This window comes from Pteropus medius, unplaced genomic scaffold (assembly GCF_902729225.1).
Source record: "Pteropus medius unplaced genomic scaffold, Ma_sr-lr_union100, whole genome shotgun sequence".
In the NCBI taxonomy this organism is placed as follows: Eukaryota; Metazoa; Chordata; class Mammalia; order Chiroptera; family Pteropodidae; genus Pteropus; species Pteropus medius.
This window is the reverse complement of record NW_024340699.1, coordinates 3,033,924-3,056,875: the sequence shown is the minus strand read 5'-3', so window position 1 is coordinate 3,056,875 and position 22,952 is coordinate 3,033,924. Positions and strand designations below refer to the sequence as shown.

Here is a 22,952-nt window from a genome sequence, read left to right as displayed (position 1 = left end):
TTTAAAATTAACATTTCCTTTTTATTTGTAGTTGCGTTTTTACAACTGTTTTTAATTTCTTAGTGTTTTGGAGGTGTTTTTGAGATAATGTTATATTAGTTTAAAGCATACATTTTAATGATTTGATATTAGTATGTATTGCAAAGTGATCACCACGTTAAGTCCAATTAATATCTATCACCATTCATAATTACATTTTTTTTTCTTATGATGTCTCATTTTTACATGCAGAAACTGAAACTCAGAAATTTCAGCAATTTTCTCAGGATTATATAAGCTAGTTAATGTTAGATATGGGACTAACTAAAGCTGCAGTGTAAACCTGGATTTCTCCCTGTGTTGTACCTTTTAATCACATATTGCTTGTGAAATAGTTTTACAATATTTTTCCTCAGTTCTATCATTGTCAGAACTAGCCACAGAGTCCAATTGGATTCAAGAAGCCAGGACACTCAACCTAGGTCAGCTTCTGAAAAGTCCTGCAGTTTTGGGAAAAGAATATATCTGGCCTAATTTTTGTTATCCATGAGATGAGGAAGTCTGTGCTTGGTCTTTCAAATTCATTCTGATGTTGTAGAAGGTGATAAGATAAACGATATGAAAGCCCTTTGACAAAACCTAAGTGACTTAAAAGGGGGGCACTTTTATTAAAATTGCTGTAGGATAACATTAAACTTTTCTCACAAGACATTGACTTTGAAAAGAAAAATATATTTTTATAATTATAATTATAAATTATACTTGACCTTATCATTATCCTAGGCTGATTTTTATCTGAAACCATCAAAAATTACTATTTTGAATTGATGACGCTCTCTGATTTTTCACCCATCTTAAATGAATCTGGCTTGTGCAAAGCATGCACCAAGGCGTTGTGGGGTAGGGGAGAGAAAGCCAGCCAAAAACTTATCAATGATATTTTTGTTCTGAAATGAGATGACGCAGTGGCAACTAGGCTCTGTGTTTCCTCATTCATATTCAGAAGGAGAGATGGAGATTTCTTTTTGCTGGCTCAGTTGCCTTAGGCCTCCCATCCTTGAACTAACCCACAGCAAAGGGAAGGGAAATACCAAAACTAGCTGAAAGCAGTCAGTTCCACACCTGGTACACGAGTCAGACCTCACTGATGTTACACTGGGTGGGACAGATTCAACTACAACATGCACTGCAGAGTGCTAATTGGAAAATATAAAAAATTAGCCTTGCCTGCCTGTATAAATCAGTGACTATCATAGCAATGGTTACCTTTTGTTACACACCTAGTTGTATGCCAGACGTGATGGTAGGCTCCTAAAACACCTTATCTCAATCTTAAACCTTCACATAGTGCAACTTCATTTTAAAGATGAGGAAACTGTGGCTCAGCCAAGCTCTGGAACTTGCCCAAGGTCACACATCTAATTAGTGGAGAAGCTAAAATTCAAAGCCGATTCCAAAACTGATGCCTTCAAGATTTAATTAACTATATAGATGTTCTTATCTACACTGAAATTTAAAATGCTGCTGGGCAAATTTTATCTACAAAATGTAATTTCACATTATCATTATCATCATAATGGAACTTTCTTTATAGATACATTTAATTTGAAGAAAGAGAGACATAGTTCCCATAAGTGAAGCCAGAAATAAATCTGAAAACCTAGTTTTGTTGATAAGTGCAAACTCTGTGTTCCCAAACTAACTCATCCTGTTTGCAAATAACAAAATGGAACATTTTGAGTTACCACGTGCCTCTGCCCACTACAAGGGTAAAGAACCAAACAAGGTCCCCAAATGAAGCCTCCCGAAGAAACATTATTCAGTCTCTTGTCTTAGGCATGTATATAATGAGGTCTCAGTTTTAGATACGTTCCTGGGAGACTGAAACAAGAAGATTCCCATAGCCTAAAACATTTAGGAAGCTCCCTGCCAAATGGCTGTAGCAAAGAGAGGCATATCTTTATTGACGCATTCGTCTCCTAAAGAGTGATTGAGCAACTGCTGTGTGTTACCTGTCACCAGTTCCACAGCTGTTTAAATTGGGAACCGGTTTACCATCACAAACCTCTTTGAATCATGTTATAGCACAAGTTCAGTTCCTTTACCTGTTTACTTCTATACTAATAAAAGTTATTTTCTTGAGCTTATCATATAAGGTACTGGTTTAGATGCTTTATATGAATTATCTCATTTAATCCTCACAACAACCCAATAAGACAGATGCTGTTATACCAGTTTTACAGTTGAGAAAACTGAGGCTCAGAAAGTTTAAATATCTTGCCCAAGATCACAAAACTTACTCACCTTGCCTTTAACCGCATCTATTTTTAATATATGTTATATTTTTATTATTTCTCAGTAACAGTTGACATACAATATTATGTTAGTTTCAGGTGTACAACACAGTGATTAGACATTTTTGTAACATATGAAGTGATCATTCCAATAAATCCAGTACTTATTAAAATACTACTGACTGCACTCTCCATGCTATACTCTACATCCCCATGACTATTTTGTAACTACAAATTCGTACCTTTTAATCTCCTCCACACTTCTCCCATCTTCCCAACCCAAACCAACAACCATCAAAATGCTCTCTGTATCTATGAGCTTGTTTTTGTTTTGTGTGTTCATTTATCCTGTTCTTTAGATACCATATAAGTGAAATTATATGACATTAGGCTCACTCCACTCAGCACAGTACTCTCTAGATCCATCCACATTGTTGCAGATGGCAAGATTTAATTCTTTTTTTTTTTTTGGCTGAGTAACATTCCATCATATACATGTACCACTTCTTCTTTATCCATTCATCTATTAATGGACACCCAGGTTGCCTCCATATCTTAGCTATTGTAAATAATTTTGCAGTGAACATACAGATGCACATATCCCATCAAACTAGTGTTTTGTGTTTCTTCAGATAAATACCCAGAAATGGGATTACTGGGTCCTCCTTTGTCTTGTGTTTATAGCCTTTGTTTTAAAGTTTATATTGTCTATTATAAGTATTGCTACCCTGGCTTTTTGTTTGTTTGTTTCTATTTTTGTGAAATAAATTTTTTCATCCCTTTCAGTCTGTGTGTGGCTTTTGAGCTGAAGTGAGTCTTTTGTTGGCAGTATATGTAAGGGTTTTGTTTTCTTATCCATTCAGCCACCCTATGTCTTTTGATTGGCACATATAATCCATTTACATTTAAAATAATTGTTGATATATTGCCATTTGATTATTCATATTTTTAATTTTTTTTCCTCTTCTTTTTAAAGAAGTCCCTTTAACATTTCTTATAATACTTCTGTCGTGGTGATGAACTCCTTTAGCTTTTTCTTGTCCAGGAAGCTCTTTATCTGTCCTTCGATTGTAAATGATAGCTTTTCTGGGTAGAATAATCTTGGTTGTAGGTCCTTTTTTTCTTTTTCTTATCACTTTGAATATTTCATGTCAACCCCTTCTGGCCTACAGAGTTTCTGTTGATAAATTAACTGACAGTCTTATGGGAGCTCCCTTGTAGGAAACTGTTTTTCTCTTGTTGCTTTTAGACTTATCTTTTTGTCTTTAACCTTTGGCATTTTAATAATGATGTGTCTTGGCATGGCCTCTTTGGGTTTATATTGTTTGAGATTCTCTGCCCTTCCTACAACCCCATCTGCTTTTAACCTGGCTTCAGAGCCCACTGTTGCCTTAGCCCAAGAGAAGATGAATGCTTACGGGTTAACCCTGAGAGTGCCTACAGTCTAGAGGTATAGACTTTAGATGTGGTGGTAGACTATTTTAAAAAACTCTAGACTCTCATTTCACAAAGTGACTCCTCCTGAAATGCAGTCAAACAAAAGTTAGCAAGAAAGATCCAGAAGGAAAAGATAAGCTGTCCCTTGTCTAACTTGTCACTTATTAAGCAAAATGTGTAGACATAGGGGCTCTCCTCTACTTTCCCTTTCCCCAGGCCTTTCCCCAGGCCTGACAGGAGTGTGTTCCCGCTGACCCGACCTTTACGAAGGCCCAGAGCTGCCTTTGTCCTCCCCTCTTCTGTGCTCAGGCTCTGCTCTCTGACCTACCCCTGTTCTTATTACTGTTTTAAATTATATGATCCATGTTGATCCATATTTTATTTTTTAAATATATTCCCCTTAAAACAATAGGGAATTTCACTCTTTCAGGGTGACATGTAATAGGTGCTAGTATAGCATTCATCGTAAATGTGACAACTGAAATAAAACTGTCTAGGTGTAAATCTCAAGTCCATTACTCTTTATGGCGTTACTTTAGCAAGTGACTTAATTTTTCAGAGCCTCAGCTTGCTCAGCAATCCAGTCAGAGTTAATCAGGGCATCTACCACAAAGGGTTATGATGAGGAATAGATTCAGTAATTCATGCAGAATGTTTATAACTGTGCCTGATATAGTATACATGTCCATTAAATATTGACTAATGGTATTATCTGATGATCTAACTGCTACTTCTCAGTCCCTATCAAACTTGCTCCTTGCCCTCACAGAGACCACATCCTAAAAGGAAGATATATCTTTAACAAATACTTGTAGAAATAATATATAATTATAAATGAAAATAAGGGCGATGAGGAAAGTGTCTATACATTACTATGAGCCTATTGAGGAACCTGATGTAGTGAAGTAGGACACTCCCTGAGAGAAGGAATATTTGAACTGAGGTCTGAAAAATGCAAGATGTGTAAGAGTAAGGAAGAGTGAATAAGAATCCTCCTACTTCCAATTATCTGATGAAGCAAGTGTTAGAAATTCCTTGGTCCTATTCAAACAGAGGCATATTATTTAGTATCAATAATGTTCTATTAAATCATCTGGAGCTTTTAAATCCTTTGTTATTATAAGTAGTTATTTGCCATTTATATTTGTTATAATCACACTGCCCTTGGCACCAATTATTTTTTTCTCTGTTGTGTACAGTGGGTACATGCTTACAAGTATAGTCATCTCTTAGTATCCTAGGAGTATTGGTTCAAGACACCCAGACACCAAAATTTGCAGATGCTCAAGTCCCTTATGTAAAATAGCATAGTATTTGTATATAATCTATGCATATCCTCCCATCTACTTAAATCATCTCTAGATTACCTATAATACCTAATGTAATGTAAATGCTATGTAAATAGTTGTTATACTGTACTTTTTAGGCAATGATAACAAGGAAAAAAGTCCGTACTTGTTTAGCATAGACACAACCATTATAGGCCTAACTACATTGTACATGTCAGTAACAACATAACTTTTTTCCCCAAATATGTTCAATCTGTGGTTGATTAAATCCATGGATATGGAACCCACAGATACAGAGGGCCAAATATATACACTTTGTTACTTTGACTGTCTCATTTTTTATAATTACTACTGATTCAATTTTCACCACTGCATTTTTTTAAGCATTCCTTCTAGACTTAGTGCTAGTTAGTACTAAACATGTGTCTTAACTCCCACTCATAGGATTCAGTAATCAGTGTGAATCCATGTACCCTTCCCATCCAGCCCATCTCTCTTCAAGAGGTCCATTTGAGCACCACCTTCATGTCCCCTGCCATTCAAGAACCAAACTAAACAATCTATAGAAGAAAAGGTCATTGGCTATGTCCCCTGCATCTCTGTGGAGATGAATGTGCTGCTGCTTTCTATTACCCTTTTGCTACATGTCCACGCGAGTCCTGCCCATATGGTCGGCATCCCATCAGCTTTCTGGCTTCTTAATCAAATTAAATGAAAAACAGTAGGAGGCACTGGGTAAGGTTCTATAAAAGGAGTGTGTCTCTAATACGTATGAGCGTATCTGATTATAGTCAAGGTAATGTTTTTTGAATCAGTGGACTGAGAAATTCCCTTTAAAGTCAATATCTTTCAGAATTGTCAGATTTTAGACGTATTAAAATATTAGCACCTTGCCTAAGGAGGACAGAAACCAAACCTCAGCCTCTTAGCATTTAGCCGAAAGCCAGAAGCAAATTGTAATTTTCCTCTAACCCAGAACTGAGGCAGTGGGTAGTTCCATATGCCCAAAAAGCTCCTCATTAGCTTATGGGACAAGGTTGGGGTCAGTTTCAAAACCCAGGACCAAAAGGAAACTACGAGTCTCCCAATGACCCAGGATGCTTTAGATCACAAACTTTCAGTCAATCAAAATTAGTTTAAGTCTTGAAATTTGACTCAAGGCAACACATTTATTACTGTCCTGGACTTTGGAAAGTTATGAAGAGGAGGGGTGTGTGGCCGAAAAGGCTACCTCTTTTTCCTCTTAGTGATGTGCACTGTCATCACCCTTGATGATATGTGTAAGCCTCAGGGGAAAACTGTAGCTCGTCTCCTGCTAATGGTTACCCATCCTTCCCCTCCCTCTACCCCTGCACAGTAGAAACCCTGGAATGTTTCCAGCCTTGCAGAAAGAAGGCAAAGCAAATGTCCTCTATGGTATTATTTAAAAATGAATTCAGAAATCATGAATTACTAGTTACATGGTGTGCATAAAAATCTTTAGCAAGTCATTGCCCATAATGCTTTGTATTGTATGAACCAGCTAATGAAAAGATTAGATCAGTCATCACCCTCCAACCTGGGATTTGAGTCAATAATTCAGATGAAAATTGAACTAGAACAAACCTTCACCTTTCAGGATTTAAGCCCCCAGGTGTTAAAACTTCTTTGAATTATCAGAAATGGGTAGGCAGATTCTCACATCTACCTCTCTGAAATTTGTCAAAACAGAATTTCGGGCTTAGGAAAGCTCATTGTAAAACCCGGCTCCATTCCACACATCCCGAGGATCTGTATTAATATAAAGTGAATTTTTCCTTTGGATAAAATAAATGTCCATAAAATTAATAGATTGTAAATATAGTTTCCTTCACTTTTCCTCCTCTATAGGGATTTTGGTATAATCCCACTATCTTCTTTTTTTCCCATGCAATTAAAAATGACCGCTGACTTAAAACTTTAGTTGAAACTACTGGCTTGTACTTTATTAAATTAAAAAGAGGAAACCAGAAAGAATTCTACCAACCTTCTAAAAGAAATGAATCAATTTATCATGTATTTTATTAATTGTACTTTATTATTATTAAATACAGCAATTTGAATGTACTCTTCTTTTCCCCAAATTTAACATTCATCCTTCTATCTCAATCTAAATATCATTTATAAAAAATCAGTGATCTCTAGTTATCATTCTTAATGAACTCCACATATATTAACGCATATGTAGAAAGGAATAATTTTCCAAGAGAATGCATTTGATTCTGTGAGAGTAAAAGGAATGGACGAGATTAAGCCACAAAGAAATTAGGAAGGCTACTTACAAAATTCAAGCACAGGGAGATGCTGCAGAATTTTCCACAGCAAGGCCCCACGTGGCTGGGAAAACAAATACTAACACCGACTCAGGATCATAGTTTGCAAAGGAGCTCCAAGACTATAGGATTTTTGCCAGGAGAATTTTCTTTATCCATCATTCTTACGTTGCTTGTACATTTTTTAAAGCAACTGGTAATTGTAGATTAAATGGACTGAAGGCAAACTTTTCCTGAATTAAATCTAAAGAAATTTGATGCAGCAGGCTGAATGCTTAGATGGATATGATTTTAATCACTGTTATTGATGTTTAAAAATTTAGATTTAAATGTCCTTCAGGGAGGCCTGTATTTTTAAGTCTATTTCACTACAGGCCAACTTCTTATTTTCCATTACATCTGCTTCACACTTTTATATGATCTCCATAGCCTGATATGATATCATGTGATCCTCTAACCTTCTCAGTAATTGAAGCTATCAAGTTTTATTTTGAATGCTACTTTGTACCAACTGTACTAGTCAGCGTTAGGGATACATAAGCAACAAACTACAGTCCTTCCTACATATTTGCCATCATGAGGGACATAAGCGTTCCCTGAAGTTATAGCAAGAGGATTTAAGCTGGTGGAGCGAATTGGCAAAGGCTTCCTTAAATCCACCTAAATTTTTAAAATGAGCAGAGGCTGAAAGTAAGCCAGAATTAGAACCGGGTCTCATCCCTGGAGTCATTGCTCTTTTCACTGTGCTTGTGGGTATTGAAGGGGTCAGCGACCCATGTGAGAAGGACCGAAAGGGCAGGACCATCAGTTCACTGGACAGCTAATGCTTGTCGAATGTCTTCTCACTGCCAGTCCTGTATTAATCATGGCTCTAGTAAAAGTCTTATCTCCCGGAGTCCTTTGGAGAGAAAACCCTTACTTTTTTCTTTCTGCTTCTGAGGACTACTCTTACTTCCTCTAAAAACTTCACTGTTACTATCAACAATAACTGAAAACTTCATCCAGCTCATTTGAGTTGCCCACTGGACCAGATGGATTTGTGTGTATGTGTCTAAAGCATAATCTGTTCATCTTGTAATGACAGTAAAGTGGGGTCACGCAGGTCGTTGATCCATAGAGAATGAATTTATCAATTTGATTCCTTGGCAGAGAATCATTTTACTAAGGAAACCTTGAGATATGTTCTAGCATGATCTACCCATGATTATTTAAAAATTGAAAATCAAGACAAAAACTAGGTCGTATGTATCTGCGAGCCACTGGTATCTACTTCAAAGGTATCTCACCCCATGGCAAAAATATTCAGTAGAAAGAGTTGAAGTTTTGAATCCGTAGACATAAATATAAATTATTATTTTAGCACTTAGTTTCTGGCTACCCATGAACTTCTGGATTTTGATGGGAAGGATTGTTTACAAATAGTAATAGTACTAACTCCATCCTCAGATGTGGTCGTGAGATTTCAAGCACTTTACAATAGCGTAATAAAAGCAAAAGGAGTAAAAATAATCATAGCTCCCCCCACCCCCCGCTTTTTTTCCTCTTGGCTTCTATTAAAAATGACCACTCTCCTGCAACTACGTGGGTGTTTCAGCAGTAGTCTCCTAGATTTAAATTCCAGCTCTAAACTCCATATTTGGTTACTATTTCTTCATTTGCTTTGGTAGAGGGATTAGAAAAGTCAAAGCTAGTGGTCTTCTTTGGCTCTCCTAGAATCTCCATTTTTATATTCTATTTGGGTGAACTTTCTTTTACCTCTTAGAATGCCGAGTACCTGCTAGGTAGGTTCGGAGTGTTTTGCCTTTGGATATTCGCAGGTGGTTCGCGGTTCGTCACCTTAGCATTTCAAGTTACTCAGATCACGATGTCATTTCGTGGAAGATAAAACAAGATTTCCTACCCACGTACTAGTCACAGTAATTGGCAATTGCAGAGTTAGGATTTCTTGGATTTTTGCAGTTTCTCACTCTTTTCTTGATAATGTGAGTGGTGAACTGGGATTTAAAATAGCCCAATTCTCCCTTCCCAAGGTAAGCATGTGATGCTGCTGGGTCACTGATGGATGTGATTTGTGTTTTCTATATATGACTATAAGACAAGAACGTCCCTCCATAGCATACACCTATCACGAGAAGGGTGCAAGAAAGGAAGCAGCCCACCTGAAACCAGAGCTGAAATTAATGAATTATTATATAAAAATAAAGCTCACTCTTCTTCATTGTTCAATGCAGTATCTTCTAGGCAAAATGAAACTCTGTTAGCAAAGCATGTTTCTTTTCTTGTTGAAAAAAAAGAAACTGGGGAATACAGAGAAGGAAAAGAAAATCTCTCAATGTGTATATTTAACATGAATTTGCCATTATTAGAATCATCAGTTCATGGGTCAGTCTGGAAAATAACTCTGATCAGCTCAGAATGCCATCTATGGCCTGCAGCATAGCTCCTTGCAAAGGCCATTTATTCACAGAGAATGACAGTTTATTTTCTAGTCTCTTTCCTCTGTTTTCTTTCATTTATTTTTGCTTCCTTCTCTCTCTTGTTTTAACTACTGTCAACCAAGTTCTCTTGGCTGTTTGAATAGGTGGAATTGCCAAGACAGAAAAATTTGATAAGTATTTTGATATGTTTTCTAAGGCAATAGAGATTGCTACATGGTCTTTTTGCTTAGTTAACTGGAAACTCTTGTTAATGTTCTAAAAAGAATAAAAAATAAAAAAAGGACAGCCTAGTGGTTTCTCCTGTGTCTCCAGTGCTGCACTGTTCAAGTGAAGAGAAAGACAGGAAGTCCACTTGGGCAAATCTGAAAAGGTTGGTGTAGAGACTCAGTCTCAAAGATTAGCTAAATTCATGTGACAATTCCTGTTCCTTCCATTCTCAATTGTCATCACATTCATACAGCCTGATACAAAGAAGGCATTCCAAGACAGAACTTCTAATTGAATAATGACTCTAGATATGTAATTGCATAGTTTTGGTCACCAGACACGAGAACCTTGGAACAAACAGATTAAGTGCCGGTTGCACTACTTACTAACTGTGCGTCTCTGGGCAATTCACTAGCTAATTCTCAGTCCCCTCATTTTAAAGAATGAATATATTAATAATAACTCCTCATAGGGTTATTGTCAAGATTAAATGCTATAAACATATAAAGACTTTAATACAATGCCTGTCTTCAGTAATCTCTATGAAAGCTGCATTTCAACTTGGTGATGTATGGACTGTGGTCAGAACCTTCAGCTCTTTCATTGTTTCTAAGGGCCTCAGCTACTTCTTTACTTATATGTCCAATAGACTCAGTTTACCAAGTGTGAACCCCAGCTCAGCAGCCCAGCCTCACATGGGAACTCATGAGAAATGCAGAGTATTGAGCAGCATCCCAGACTTACTGACTCAGGAACTCGGAGTGGGGCCCCAGAGATCTGTGTTTTAGCAAGGCCTCCAGGGGATTCTGATGCTCACTCAAGATGAGGAACCACTGAAATAGACCGTTCTATCCACCCAGCCACTACCTGAGTCAGACTTCCTTTGTTGATTTTAAGCCGTGCTGGAGACAGCATAGACTATTATTGCACTGAGATCATCATCGACAGCCCAGAATTATTACATTGTTCTATTAATTTGTAGTAGTGAGATTTTATTACCTCACCTTATATTTCTGAGCTTCAGTTTCCTGCCCTGTAAAATGAGAATACAGCACGTTCTGCTATGGGGCAGTATCAAAAATCACCTTACAAAAACAAATATTTCAAAGGGGGAAAAAAAAGGATAATTACTATTTAATTTTACACTGATACTAAAGAAAGTCATTTTTCTTTTATATAAACAGTTAAAGATCTCAAAAATAAACTCTAGTTTACTCTTACGAGCTAAACATAATAAATTATCTGAAGTTTTTCCCCTTTTGCCATTTGAAACACATATAAAAAATCCCGTTAGTCTCCTCTATTCCTTTGCCCTTGACCTTTGTTCCCAACACCGTTCACATTCTTTAAAGAGGAAAGAACAATAAACAAAATAAGAGGAAAAAGGAAAGTGCAGCCAGTTGAACAGCCAGCCACTACAACCTAGCAGCTACTAGATGCTTTAGGTCCCAGCTGGAAGTTTCAAACCCTACACTGGTCTTCATACTGAAGATTCTATTACTCCAGAGGTCCTCAACGCTTGGGCAGCAGACTGGTACCAGGGCCTGTTAGGAACCGGTCTTCACAGCAGGAGGTGAGCAGCGGGCAAGCAAGCAAAGCTTCATCTGTATCTGCAGCCGCTCCCCAGCGCCAGCATCACCGCCTCAGCTCCACCTCAGATCAGGCGTTAGATTCTCATAGGAGCACCGGTCCCTGGTGCCAAAAAGTTTGGTGACTGCTGCTTTCTTAGTTCCAATTTGAGTTATGAAAATTTAATATTATAGATGAAATGTCTCAATTCCTTTCCTTCCCTGACTATGGTACAGGGTTGCTGAGACTCTTAAATGAGATGAATTATATCTGTTAAGATTCAGTCTCATGTAACAGAAAACCCAATCCATGCTGGTTTAAGCAAAAGAAAGAGAGACAAAGATGAAGGAAGGAAGGAAGAATGAGAGAGAAGGAAGGGATGTATTACCTTGTTTAGCATCAGCAAGTCAGGCATATCCAGATAAAGACACAGTGTCATCAGGTCGTGGATTCTCTTTCTCCCTGTGTTGGCTCCTTTTCAAGTGAAGCTCTCCTTTTCGCAGTCAAAACCTCTCAGATTCACTAGATTCAGGGTCACAGAGTTCTAGGTGCAGATCCAGTGGAAAAGTTTGAACGTCTTCACTCCATGTGCCCATCTGTAGACTCGTGACATGCTCTTGTCTCTGAAAAGGCCTTATGCCCATGACGGAACCAGTCCCCATGTCAGGACTGCTCTGACTGGCTCACAGCCACACTGGAAGCGCAGAAACAAGAGTGGGAGCTGACGGTTCCCAGACAGAAATTGTCACTGGTGGAGCCAATAAACCGTGAAACCATACATGACTCCTCTATGTGACTTGAAAGTGCTACAGGTAGCAGAATTTTACAGTAGCCCTCATCATCAATGACATATTTAAACCCAGAAATTTTATCTACCTCTCAGAGCAGGAAAGGAACTCAAGACTTAGTCCCATGCAGTTCCAGTCTTCAGTCTGAAAGGTGAAGTTGCCCAATTAAACTCATCTTATTGATGATTCATAAAGAGGTTAAGTGAGTTACCAAATGCAGCAACTGGGGGCATCTGCTTCTTGGACCCAGGCCTCGGGCCTGTGTCAGGAGGGTGCTGGTGGGCTCTATGGACCTGTGAAATGAAAGGCAGCTTCTACTTGTCTCACCTCAGCATTCAGAAGTAACTAACTCCAGACTTATTTATTATATTTAATAGATTTATTTACGTATTATAGCAAAAACGTATAGCGTTTACTATGTACTAAGCATTGTCTCGGCACTTTACAAAAGCCACTAACCAAAGCAAAATTTAATAATATGATGAATTCAATTCCCTGGTTTGTTTACACAGTCCATGGCAATAAAAACATGGCAATACAAAAATCAAATTTATTTAATGAATATTTATTGCTTTTTATGACAAGACCAGTTTTGATTTTTTGAGTGCTTACTACGTGCAGAGCTGGGCTAAGTGCTTTCTGTGTACTGTCTTCTTCTCTCAAACAGCCCTAGGAGGCAGGTATTGGTTTTTCCTCCATTTTGCATATGTGCAAACTGAACTCAGAGAGTCTGAATGATTTGCCAGAGGTCTCAAAGCTAGTGAGTAGTTCAACTCAGAATCAAAACCTGGATTGTCTGAGTCCAGGATCAGAACTTTTCAACACCGCACCTTTTGCATCCCCACTTCTAACAGAAAATAGAACTGGTGATCTCAAAGCAAGTGGGGTAAATGGACACTGGTGAGATGTCAGGGGAGAGATTCAGCTAATCCCTGAGGAGGCAAGCGAAGCAGCATGTATGGAACACGGGCTTTACAGACGAGATAAGAAAACGGTGGACAAAACTGGCTCCTCAAAGAGCAAGATAGGGCATCGGAGCAAGTATCTCAAGGCTTAACGGCGATGTGCAGCCTAATAACTACAAACTGCTTGAGCCCCCTCCATGCCTGTTAACTGAGAGATAAATAAAAATGAAAATGACTGTACTTTATTCCTCTTCACTCCATAGCTCCATGGTTAGGGGTAAAAGTTTTCTGGTAAAACATTGTTTTTTAGGTTAATTCCTTGACTATTAATGGCCTTAATTAAACTATGTGAGCAGTCATATTTTGCAGTGAAGTATTCTAATGTCATATGACAGACACCTAGGAGTAGCACTTCATAAATCGATACAGATGTTTAATACCCCTTATTCACCACCACCATGCTTCCACTTCAGCCTGTAAAAACCTCCCGTAGTGTTTACCTACAGAAAGCTCATCACCCCTATCTATTCTAGATACACCGCAGTGGCAGCATACTTACTTTTTTTCAGGCATAGTTATTTATTGTGTTTTCCCTCCTCACTGGAACCCATATATACCCTACTGCGTTCATAGCGTGTCATAACAATCAACTTAACATACCGCTTTCACTCCCGAAGTTCTTCCCACATATTATCTCACAGGTAATCTCCCCAAACCCTATTCTTACAGTTGAAGAAACCTAGATTCAGAGGGATTAAACCATCAAAAAAAGAAAGAGAGAGAGAGAAACAGTACTCCAATCTTTTGACTCCAAATCCAGAATTCTTTCTGGAGATTATTACTGCCATGGAGACCGACAGCAATGCTTTCTTCCTCACCAGTGTAGCTGTGATACTTGGCACAGTGCCAGACACACAGGGTTGTTCGTTAATATTTTTAAATTTGTGAAGGAAAATAAAATAATACAGCTTCAGGAATTATCTCATCTGACAATTTTGAATTTCATAGATAATGAAACAGAAACCCACGAAAATTGAACAAATAATCCAAGGATCATTTGTTCTAAACTTAGAACAAGTTTTCCTTAATAATAGTCCATGACTCTTATTATTTTTATTAGTAGTATTACTGATTTATGTTTTCACCTCTGTCATGTCTGGTATAGATTCGTAACTGTTCTTATTACAGTTGCTCAGTAGAAATGCAACTACCCTGGTCCTTTCAGGAAGCGAATCTCCCGAACATCACCATGCATAGTGGCCAAAGAAATTGTGCTGAACAGCAATTTCTTAGGTAGTTAAAATAACGGTTGACAACCCAGAGAAGAACAGAATATAAGCATATTATCTGAAATGACAAAGGGCAGTAGGTTGCCCATTTCCTTCAGCTTCTCTCTCCTTGAGTGCTGGAAAGTCCCACTCCTGTCTCCCAAGTTTTGGACTCTAATGATCAAGGTTTGAGTTCCAACTCTACCATTTAGAAACTTTGTGACTCTGGGAAATTTGGAAAAAATTTCCTATAACCTAGGAAAAAATTTCCGAGACGATCGCGAGCATTCAGTGAGAAGGTTTCTGCAGAGCACTGACACACAGTACACACCTTTAAATGCTGCTCTCCTTCCCTAGGGCCGTTGAACCCATCATCAAGGCCATTACCTGGCCCTTCCTTGACAGAACTGTTTCACAATTTATTGGGTTTTATATCCAAATCTTATCAACCTATAAAACTATTCTTAAGAATATATTTGTTTAACGTTTCCGCTGAGCAAAATGCTACCATAAACCAAATATTCACAATGTCTGATCAGCGGGCAGAGATTAATTGGTCAATTATTATGTTCCAACATATTTTATAGCCTCTATTTCTCAAAAGATTTAAGATTTGAATTTATAATGCAGGTCATTAAACCACATTTTAAAGCTATAGTATATAATCTCAGCAACATTGTTTTTGCCTTCTGCATAATTCATGAAGTTCAGAGCATTATATCTTCCAGTTGTTTAGTTATATCCTTTTTGTACATCATCAGTATCTATCATTGGCCATTTTTCCTTTATTTTATAATTTCAAAAATTTTACTGAAAATTTGTGTCCTGATTCTCCACTAAAATAAATACATTCTGTTATTAATAATAACATTTCATAGCTAGGTGTTATTATCTGTACTAGTCAAGATATCTTAAAAATGAGACACATGTATCTTCCCTTCTTAAAAAAAAAAATTGCAAATCATTTAATATTTGGGGATCATGATGTCAGTATTCATCCTTTACTTTTAGCTTGCCAAGAAGAAATCATCCAACAGAGAAAAGGGTCACCCTATCTGCACGGCCACCTTAATTCTACTCCCTGGGCCCAGAATTCAACTCAGTACAACCAACTTTGGGCTGACTCTCTTCTTAAATCCTGCCTCCTGCCCTTCCTTGTCAAGTCAGCCCCTTCCTTACTCACTGCTTCACCACTCAGTCTGGCCAGCTGTCATTTTCAAGTTCTTTATTATTCTGAGTTGTATTGCATTTTGACAAGTCACAGGTTGCCTCAGTTTATGCTGTTCAAAACTCTTCCTTTGCCCTCTTTATATTGACAGGACAAAATTAAGATGGCATCTTGTAACTGTGGGGATAAAGAAGCATCAGTTAAATGAAGTTATACGAAATTTTTTCTGGCATGTATAGCAAATGCTATTTTTAGTTCTGGTTTTATCATGAATTCATCTCTAATTAGGCTACTATTGTGAGCACAATTCAGTACTTAATCTCCTAATACTGTTTTATACCTAGTACAGTTTAAAGGGTATCATGCCTTCTAGTTTTCTGCATGTCCTAAGTAGAAATATGAAGATCATACTTGCAACAGTATATTATATCATCACATCATTATAGCAGTTTTCTAGGGTTAGATTACTATACCATTTAATAGATGAAGAAACAAACTCACATAGCTTATAGTGGTAGAGACACAATTCATATTTAAGTAATGTAACCACAAAGCCAGTTTTCTTGATCACTATGATAGATACAAGTTGACCCTTGAACAATGTGGGGGCAGGAATGCCAGCCCCTACACAGTTGAAAATCCTTGTCTAATTTTTGACCCCCCAAAACTTAAGTTATCCCTCAGTACCTGTAGTGGCTTGATTTTAGGACCCCCTGTGAATACAAAAGTCTGCAAATGCTCAAGTCCCCTCTATAAAATGGTGTAGATCGATACAGGCAGTTGGCCTTCCACATCTACAGACTCTTAACCTCAGATTGAAAACAGTATGGGCATTTATTGAAAAAAGTCCACGTATAAGTGGACCCACCCAGTTTAAACCCATGTTGTTCAAGGGTCAACTCTACTACCTAAACTATGTATCATAGCGTCCTTGAATAATAAGCACCAATTAAGGCTTATTGTTTTACTGTCTTACTTGATTCTTCTCCTTTGCAGATGGACCCCCATGAGAACATTTTGCTGAGCACTCTTGAGATAAAAAATGAAATGGCCACATCTGAGGCTGTGATGGGACTTGGAGACCCCAGGAGCACAATGCTGGCTTACGATGCCTCCAACATCCAGTATCGGAAAGCCGGCTTGCCCAGGCATAGTTTTGGCCGAAATGCTCTGGAACGACATGTGGCACAAAAGAAAAGCCGCCTGCGGAGACGTGCCTCCCAACTGAAAATCACCATCCCCGACTTGACTGATGTGAATGCCATAGATCGGTGGTCCCGCATATTCTTCCCAGTGGTTTTTTCCTTCTTCAACATCGTCTATTGGCTTTACTATGTGAACTAAAACATAGCCTCTCATGAGAAGCAAGGACTAGATTCCTCCTCAAACCGGTTGTACAGCCTGACGTAGGACTTGGAAAACACATTAATCCAGGACAAAAGTGATGCTAAAATACCTTAGTTGCTGGCCTATCCTGTGGTCCATTTCATACCATTTGGGTTGCTTCTGCTAAGTAATGAATATACTAAGGTCCTTGTGGTTTTCCAGTTAAAATGTAAGTGATTTGTCCACATGCTGGCAAGACTGAGTCTGAGTGTTCCACTTTATCTGCTTAGTATGCAGCCTACACAGGGAAATTATTTAGAAGATGTTCTTAGAAGGCTCGGTGTCACTGTCAGTCATTTTGCTGAGAAGTGGTCATATCCAGATACTCCCATCTTCATTCTTAAGGTTGGCATGCTATTGAGATGGCACCGTGCTTATGAAACATTATCTTCAATGCCGGGTGAACACGCTTGTGGAAGATGGTCTGTGCCTGTTTTATTAAGGTGATAATGGTTCCATGGGAAAATAATTCCCACTGGATTCTAGAAAGCCCTCATGTAGTTAAAACAAGACATGGGGAGCCAAGAGAGAGACTCAGGAGACCAGGTTGGCCAGTTTCGGATTGCTTGAGCACAGGGAATCAACTGTGACATCTTCCATTTTGATATCTAGAGGCCAGGAGACTTCTAAACATTATAATGCATGGTGGCCAAAGAAATTTTTCTAAAAAACTATTTCCTAAGTGATTAAAAGAAGAGTAAACAACCCAGAACAGAGTGGAAAATCCAGAAATGACTGTTGTAACAAAATGAAAGCAAGCAAGCATCATGACCATTATCAGCCCCACACAGCATCTGGTCTACATACACTGTGTTCAGTGACAGAAGGTAGAAAGAGAGATTTTTTCCTCCAACCTCACAAGCTTTTGACAGCATACCTACAGAGGTTTGTATATTTTATCTAATTAAAATACAACCACAAAAGAGAAAAGTTAGCTGAATTAGAATTATCTTAGACATAAGTCTCATTGGGAGTTATTTAAATACACTAATATAGAGCACAGTAAACAGGTTGCTTTTCTCATAGAATGTCAGCTATCTCTGCAACATTTTCCTATAAGTTTATTTCTGACTTTAATAGGGTATTTCAAAATAAGGATTTGCTTGTTTCTTTAAAGGATTAATCGTCCTTTCCAGCTTTTCTTGCTTCTGAAATTCTTTTATTCTTAAGAGACAGACAAAGTAAGGCTTTGGAAAGATTGAGTGAAGAGTGAACTCCTTCTCCTTGTGTGCAATGAAGTTCAGCTTTGTATTTTTCACAGCAAACAGTACTTCAAAGATTATGTGCACAAGTAGAGTTAGTTTGTGGGTTTGTTAGGTTTGATTTTTTTTAAAGGGTGCTTTCATTGTATATGTTGCAATCTCCCTGATTAAGGAAAATATGAAAACAAGTGGAAAATAGGATAACAACAAAGCCACATTAACACGATGGTTATGAACCTCAGTTGATACTGTAGAAAAATATCTAACAAGTAATCAGGTAGGCCTGATGTATCGTTTTTATTCAATTTTTAAATTATGTCACTGTGGTTTCTATGCTAATTGGACATATGCATTCATATGTGGGACAGGAAGGAGAATAAGCTAATATATTTTATTTCTATCAATGTGAGGTTCATATTTCGCTTCTCTTGGAGAAAATAGTTAATTGCTAAATTTTCCTTAAAGTTTGACTTGGTTGATCTTTTCCTTCGAGGATGAATTTGGTATTTCTGTTTAAAAAACAAACACTACTTTTCAGAGTAACATTCCTAATTGTGCATAGTAGCCAAGGCCAGTATCTGCCTTTGGGTAAAATGTTAGGTTTTCTTCCCCTAATGATTCAGCAGCTTGGATTATGGTGGAGTCCCACCACCCTTCTATTCCAAGTATCCAAGAACAAGAAACAAGTTTTAGCACTTAAATTTCTGAATTTGCCTCGAGACCGTGTAATATTTTTCGCTCCCCCACCATCACCACTGGCATAGGGAACTGTGGCCCTTATTTTTTTATTACACTCGTGAACTCCTCTGAGTATGATTTTTTGTTTGGCACAATCCAACCAGGGTTCTGCCCATGAACTCAAAGCAGAGATTCTTCAAGTCTCTCCAGGGACACACTTTCTCTTAGGCAATCATTTTGGGGCATCACACTAATAAAAGTGCTGCCTGCCCCTCACTTGCCAGGGGTTAAAGGTTGAGTCGCAGATATCAGGAAAGGAGCATATCAATAACTCAGGTGCACAACTCCAAAATGCCATTCTGGAAAAGGTTTTCTAGAGACAACTCAGAGCCCTAGTCTAGAAGTGGGCTCTTATTTGCATTTATTGGAAAAGCCATAAAAATCCTCAATTTTGTCATTTAAAAATTTGATGTCCAGGGAAGTCAACAGAGTAAGCTGGATCAAAGTGGAAAGAAGAAACTCTACAGCATGGGTGTCAAAAACATATAACCAGGGATTCATTTCTGCTCTCAGTGATAAGAAGAAACTATGAAAAGGAGAAAAGATGGGACCTTGAAACAGATAGATGCCCTAGAGCAAATCCATATGTCGGCATTCAGTAACCACATAGGTAGAAACAACTGACTCATCCTGCCTAGAGGTAACAGTAGATAAAGAATTTATTTTTAAACTACATTTTTATTGGGGTTGAGTTGGATTCACAAACTTGGGGGAGGGTTGGGGAAGGGTTCTAGATCTCGTAAATCTATGAAGACCTGTCAGCTTGATATCCAGTGGTTAAATTTGAGGACCACAAAAGTGTGTTCTGGCAATTCTAATATGGTTTTACTATCAGTTTATACATATATGTATACTTTATAAAACAGCCAGATAGCCAGCAATTAAGGTGTTTTTTCATCTTCGTGAAATTCATAGGCAAATTCTGACTCTAAAATGCAGTCTAAATGAAATCTTTGATCTCAATCTGTATATATATATATATATTGTACATGACTGCTAGTAGGTCTGAAATGCATTTCCAGAATTGAAAACTCATGCAACATAATCACATGTTTGCATAGGGAATGTTACAATTCTTTCCACTGCACTTTACTAACGGGAAAAGACTTAAGCAGTGCCATCTAGACCTTTTCTCATTTCTTCAAAAGCAGTGCTAAGTTAAAAATAATAATAATAATAATAATAATAATGGTTTATGAACCAAAAGACTTTACATTCTAGCATTAGGAACACAAAAAATCTGTCAGCTTAAAAAAGCACAACACATAGACAAAGTTGAGTGGAAAGCATAATGGGGAAATGAATCATGTTTATTTTTCAAGACCTGCATTAAATTGACAACTAAAACGATTTTCATTTTCTATAGATAACTGTTACATTTTGTGATTAATTTCATACTCAACAGCAAAAACAATCAACAAAACAACAATCAACAGACAACAGGTCTTACAACAACCTACATGTATATATGTGTATATATATATCATGTAAACATACATATATATGCATTCATATGTTGGAAAACAAAAGGAATAAGCTAATATGTTTTATTTCCTTCATTAAACCAGTGTATGAGTATTTTTCATTTGGCAACCAACAAATCAACGTATTGAAACAAGTGATACAGGGTACGAGCATTTCTCTATCAGCAAATCAATGCCTACTGTTCTTATGAACCACTGCACAGTTCGACACTACAATATTACTGTACCTCAGAACATCAGAAATTAACTAGTTCTCAGATTGCTTATCTACTTGCTCTCTTTTTCAAGGAAACAAATAACATTGTCCATTGGTGATTTAAAAATAAAAATGTCTTAAGAAAATAGAAAATGACAAAAAAAAAAATCCTTCTGAGAGAAGGAAAAAAAAAACCTGAACCCCACCATGTTGGTTAGGGCAAGTACTCTCAACCGCAGATATCATGCCATTTTGCTAAGTGTACAGAGTCCACGTAATGTGAGCAACCATCACTTTCACTGAGCGTGTGTAAATATTAAAACAGATTTCTTAAATATTTTTAACTTCTCATTTGTATTTTATGGTAAGGCAATGTGCGAATTTTGTTTATGGCTTAAGTTGATGTGTTAATATAATATGTAAATACTTAAACATGCTGTAAATGAATAGTCAGTAGATACAAATAATTGTTTAGTTTTTTTTCTTAATTTTTCTTTATTTTTTACTAAGTCCAGTTATTACAGTGCCCCAACAGAGTAAACATCCTTTCGTATATATGATTTGGGATCCCAGACAGAAGGGTTTCAATTTCTCTCTCTCTCTCTCTCTCTCTCTCTCTCTCTCTCTCTCTCTCTCTCTCTCTCTCTCTCTCTCTCACACACACACACACACACACTCACACACATTCAAGCACTCATACTCTTTCCCTTGCCCACTCACTCACTCCCACTCTTGTTTTCTCTATGGGAAACACATAGTGTTTATGTAGTGAATGTAATAACCAAGAGATAGCCTTAGAAATGACAATTGGGAAAAGCAGACATGATCATTAATAACTCAAAAGAGTTTTTTTGTGTGTGTTAGAGTTAAAGAAACCAAAGGTTGTAATTTAAATCTCAATTTTAAAAGAGTAAAAGTTTATACTGATGGCACTACAGGAAATAAAAATGCTGATTATTCATACCTGCTCCAGAAATTTGTTACACACAATACAAACTAGACCTTTTTTTTAAAAATTATAGCATTTTATCCTTAGATAGTATTCTTCCTTTCAACCAAAGACTCCAGAATTATTAAAAAACAAAAAAGGAAAGAAAAAAAGAAAAACGAGGGAAAATAAAAAAAAAAAAAAAGATACCGCTTTACACCAAAGGTTTAAAAATCATTTTCCAAATACACTAGGAACATTGTAAAAAATAGTGAAGAGCCAACATACTAATTAAGATACTACCCTAAAGAAATTATTTAAGAAAAAAAAATGCAGCACTTTTAAATATGTATTATTTGAAATTGAAGGAAAACATTTCTGTAGATATATAAAAAAATTCTGACATATTTTAATTCGCTTCGAGAATTTCTTTTGTGATAAAGATAAATGTGATCCAAAATGATGAAAAAGAAAACTTTGTGTATTTTAACTTTCAAAAGCAAATGTCTCTCTCTTGTCACGTCCACTAATCTGATACCCACGTATGTGTCCTTGCAACATCTGAAGCAAGTTGACAGTTCTATCAGCTTGTATCTTTCCTTTTGCAGTTCAGTAATTTCAGTTCACAGCCTTGGTCATTTTTAACATTATTAATTCAAACAATGTTGCAAATAATTTAAATTCCATAGCATTTTTTAAAATTTTTATTTGCATGGGCATTTAAATAGTTTTGTTATGAATATTGTCCCTGCATAGTTCTGAATTGTCCTTTTAAAAAAAGTGATATTCTAGTTTCTTCACAATGTAGTGATTATCAGCCTTACTAATTACCTTGTAGCCTTTCTTAATATGCACATAATGCACATTTTCCAATGGATAGAAAATGCAAAACACAAGTGGATATCATTGCATCTATTTTCATGTCTTTCTAAAAATGGGACTACTAAAATCTCTGGGATACATGAGATAGTAACAAATGAGGATTATAAATGAGTAGCACATAAGAATTATTTTCTTGAAATTAAACTACTTATTACAGTCAGTTTCAGCATGTAAATATATAATAATGTTGGCTAGTGTGTAATTCTTGAACTAAGAAATATAAATAAAACTTAAAAGGATGTGTCGTGTGGTTTCATTGGGTTCAGAATTTTTTTTATCTATTAGTATGACTTAAGTTGTAGAATGAAGACTTTTGCAAAAAGCAAATGCATAGGAATTTGGGACCTGCTGTTGGGCAGACTTGAATTTGAACTCTGACTTATCACATATTAGGTATATCTGATTGTTCAACTACTTAATCCATCTGACTCCCAGGTTTTCTTGTCTGTAAAGCAAAGATATAATTGTACATCCTTCAAAGGCCTATTATAAAGATGAAACGA

The 22,952-nt window shown here is 37.0% G+C and overlaps 1 protein-coding gene across 2 annotated transcripts in view; it reads left to right on the top strand.

Annotated features, from left to right (window-relative positions):
• The window catches only part of GABRB2 (gamma-aminobutyric acid type A receptor subunit beta2), a 208,477-nt gene extending 185,842 nt beyond the window's left edge, over positions 1 to 22,635 (top strand). For both annotated transcript variants that reach the window (XM_039877236.1, XM_039877230.1), the window contains one exon: positions 16,630 to 22,635. In XM_039877236.1, coding sequence (XP_039733170.1) covers positions 16,630 to 16,977 — 348 coding nt within the window. In that variant the 3' untranslated portion in view covers positions 16,978 to 22,635. The remainder of the gene's footprint in view (positions 1 to 16,629) is intronic.
• Positions 22,636 to 22,952: the final 317 nt, after the last annotated feature.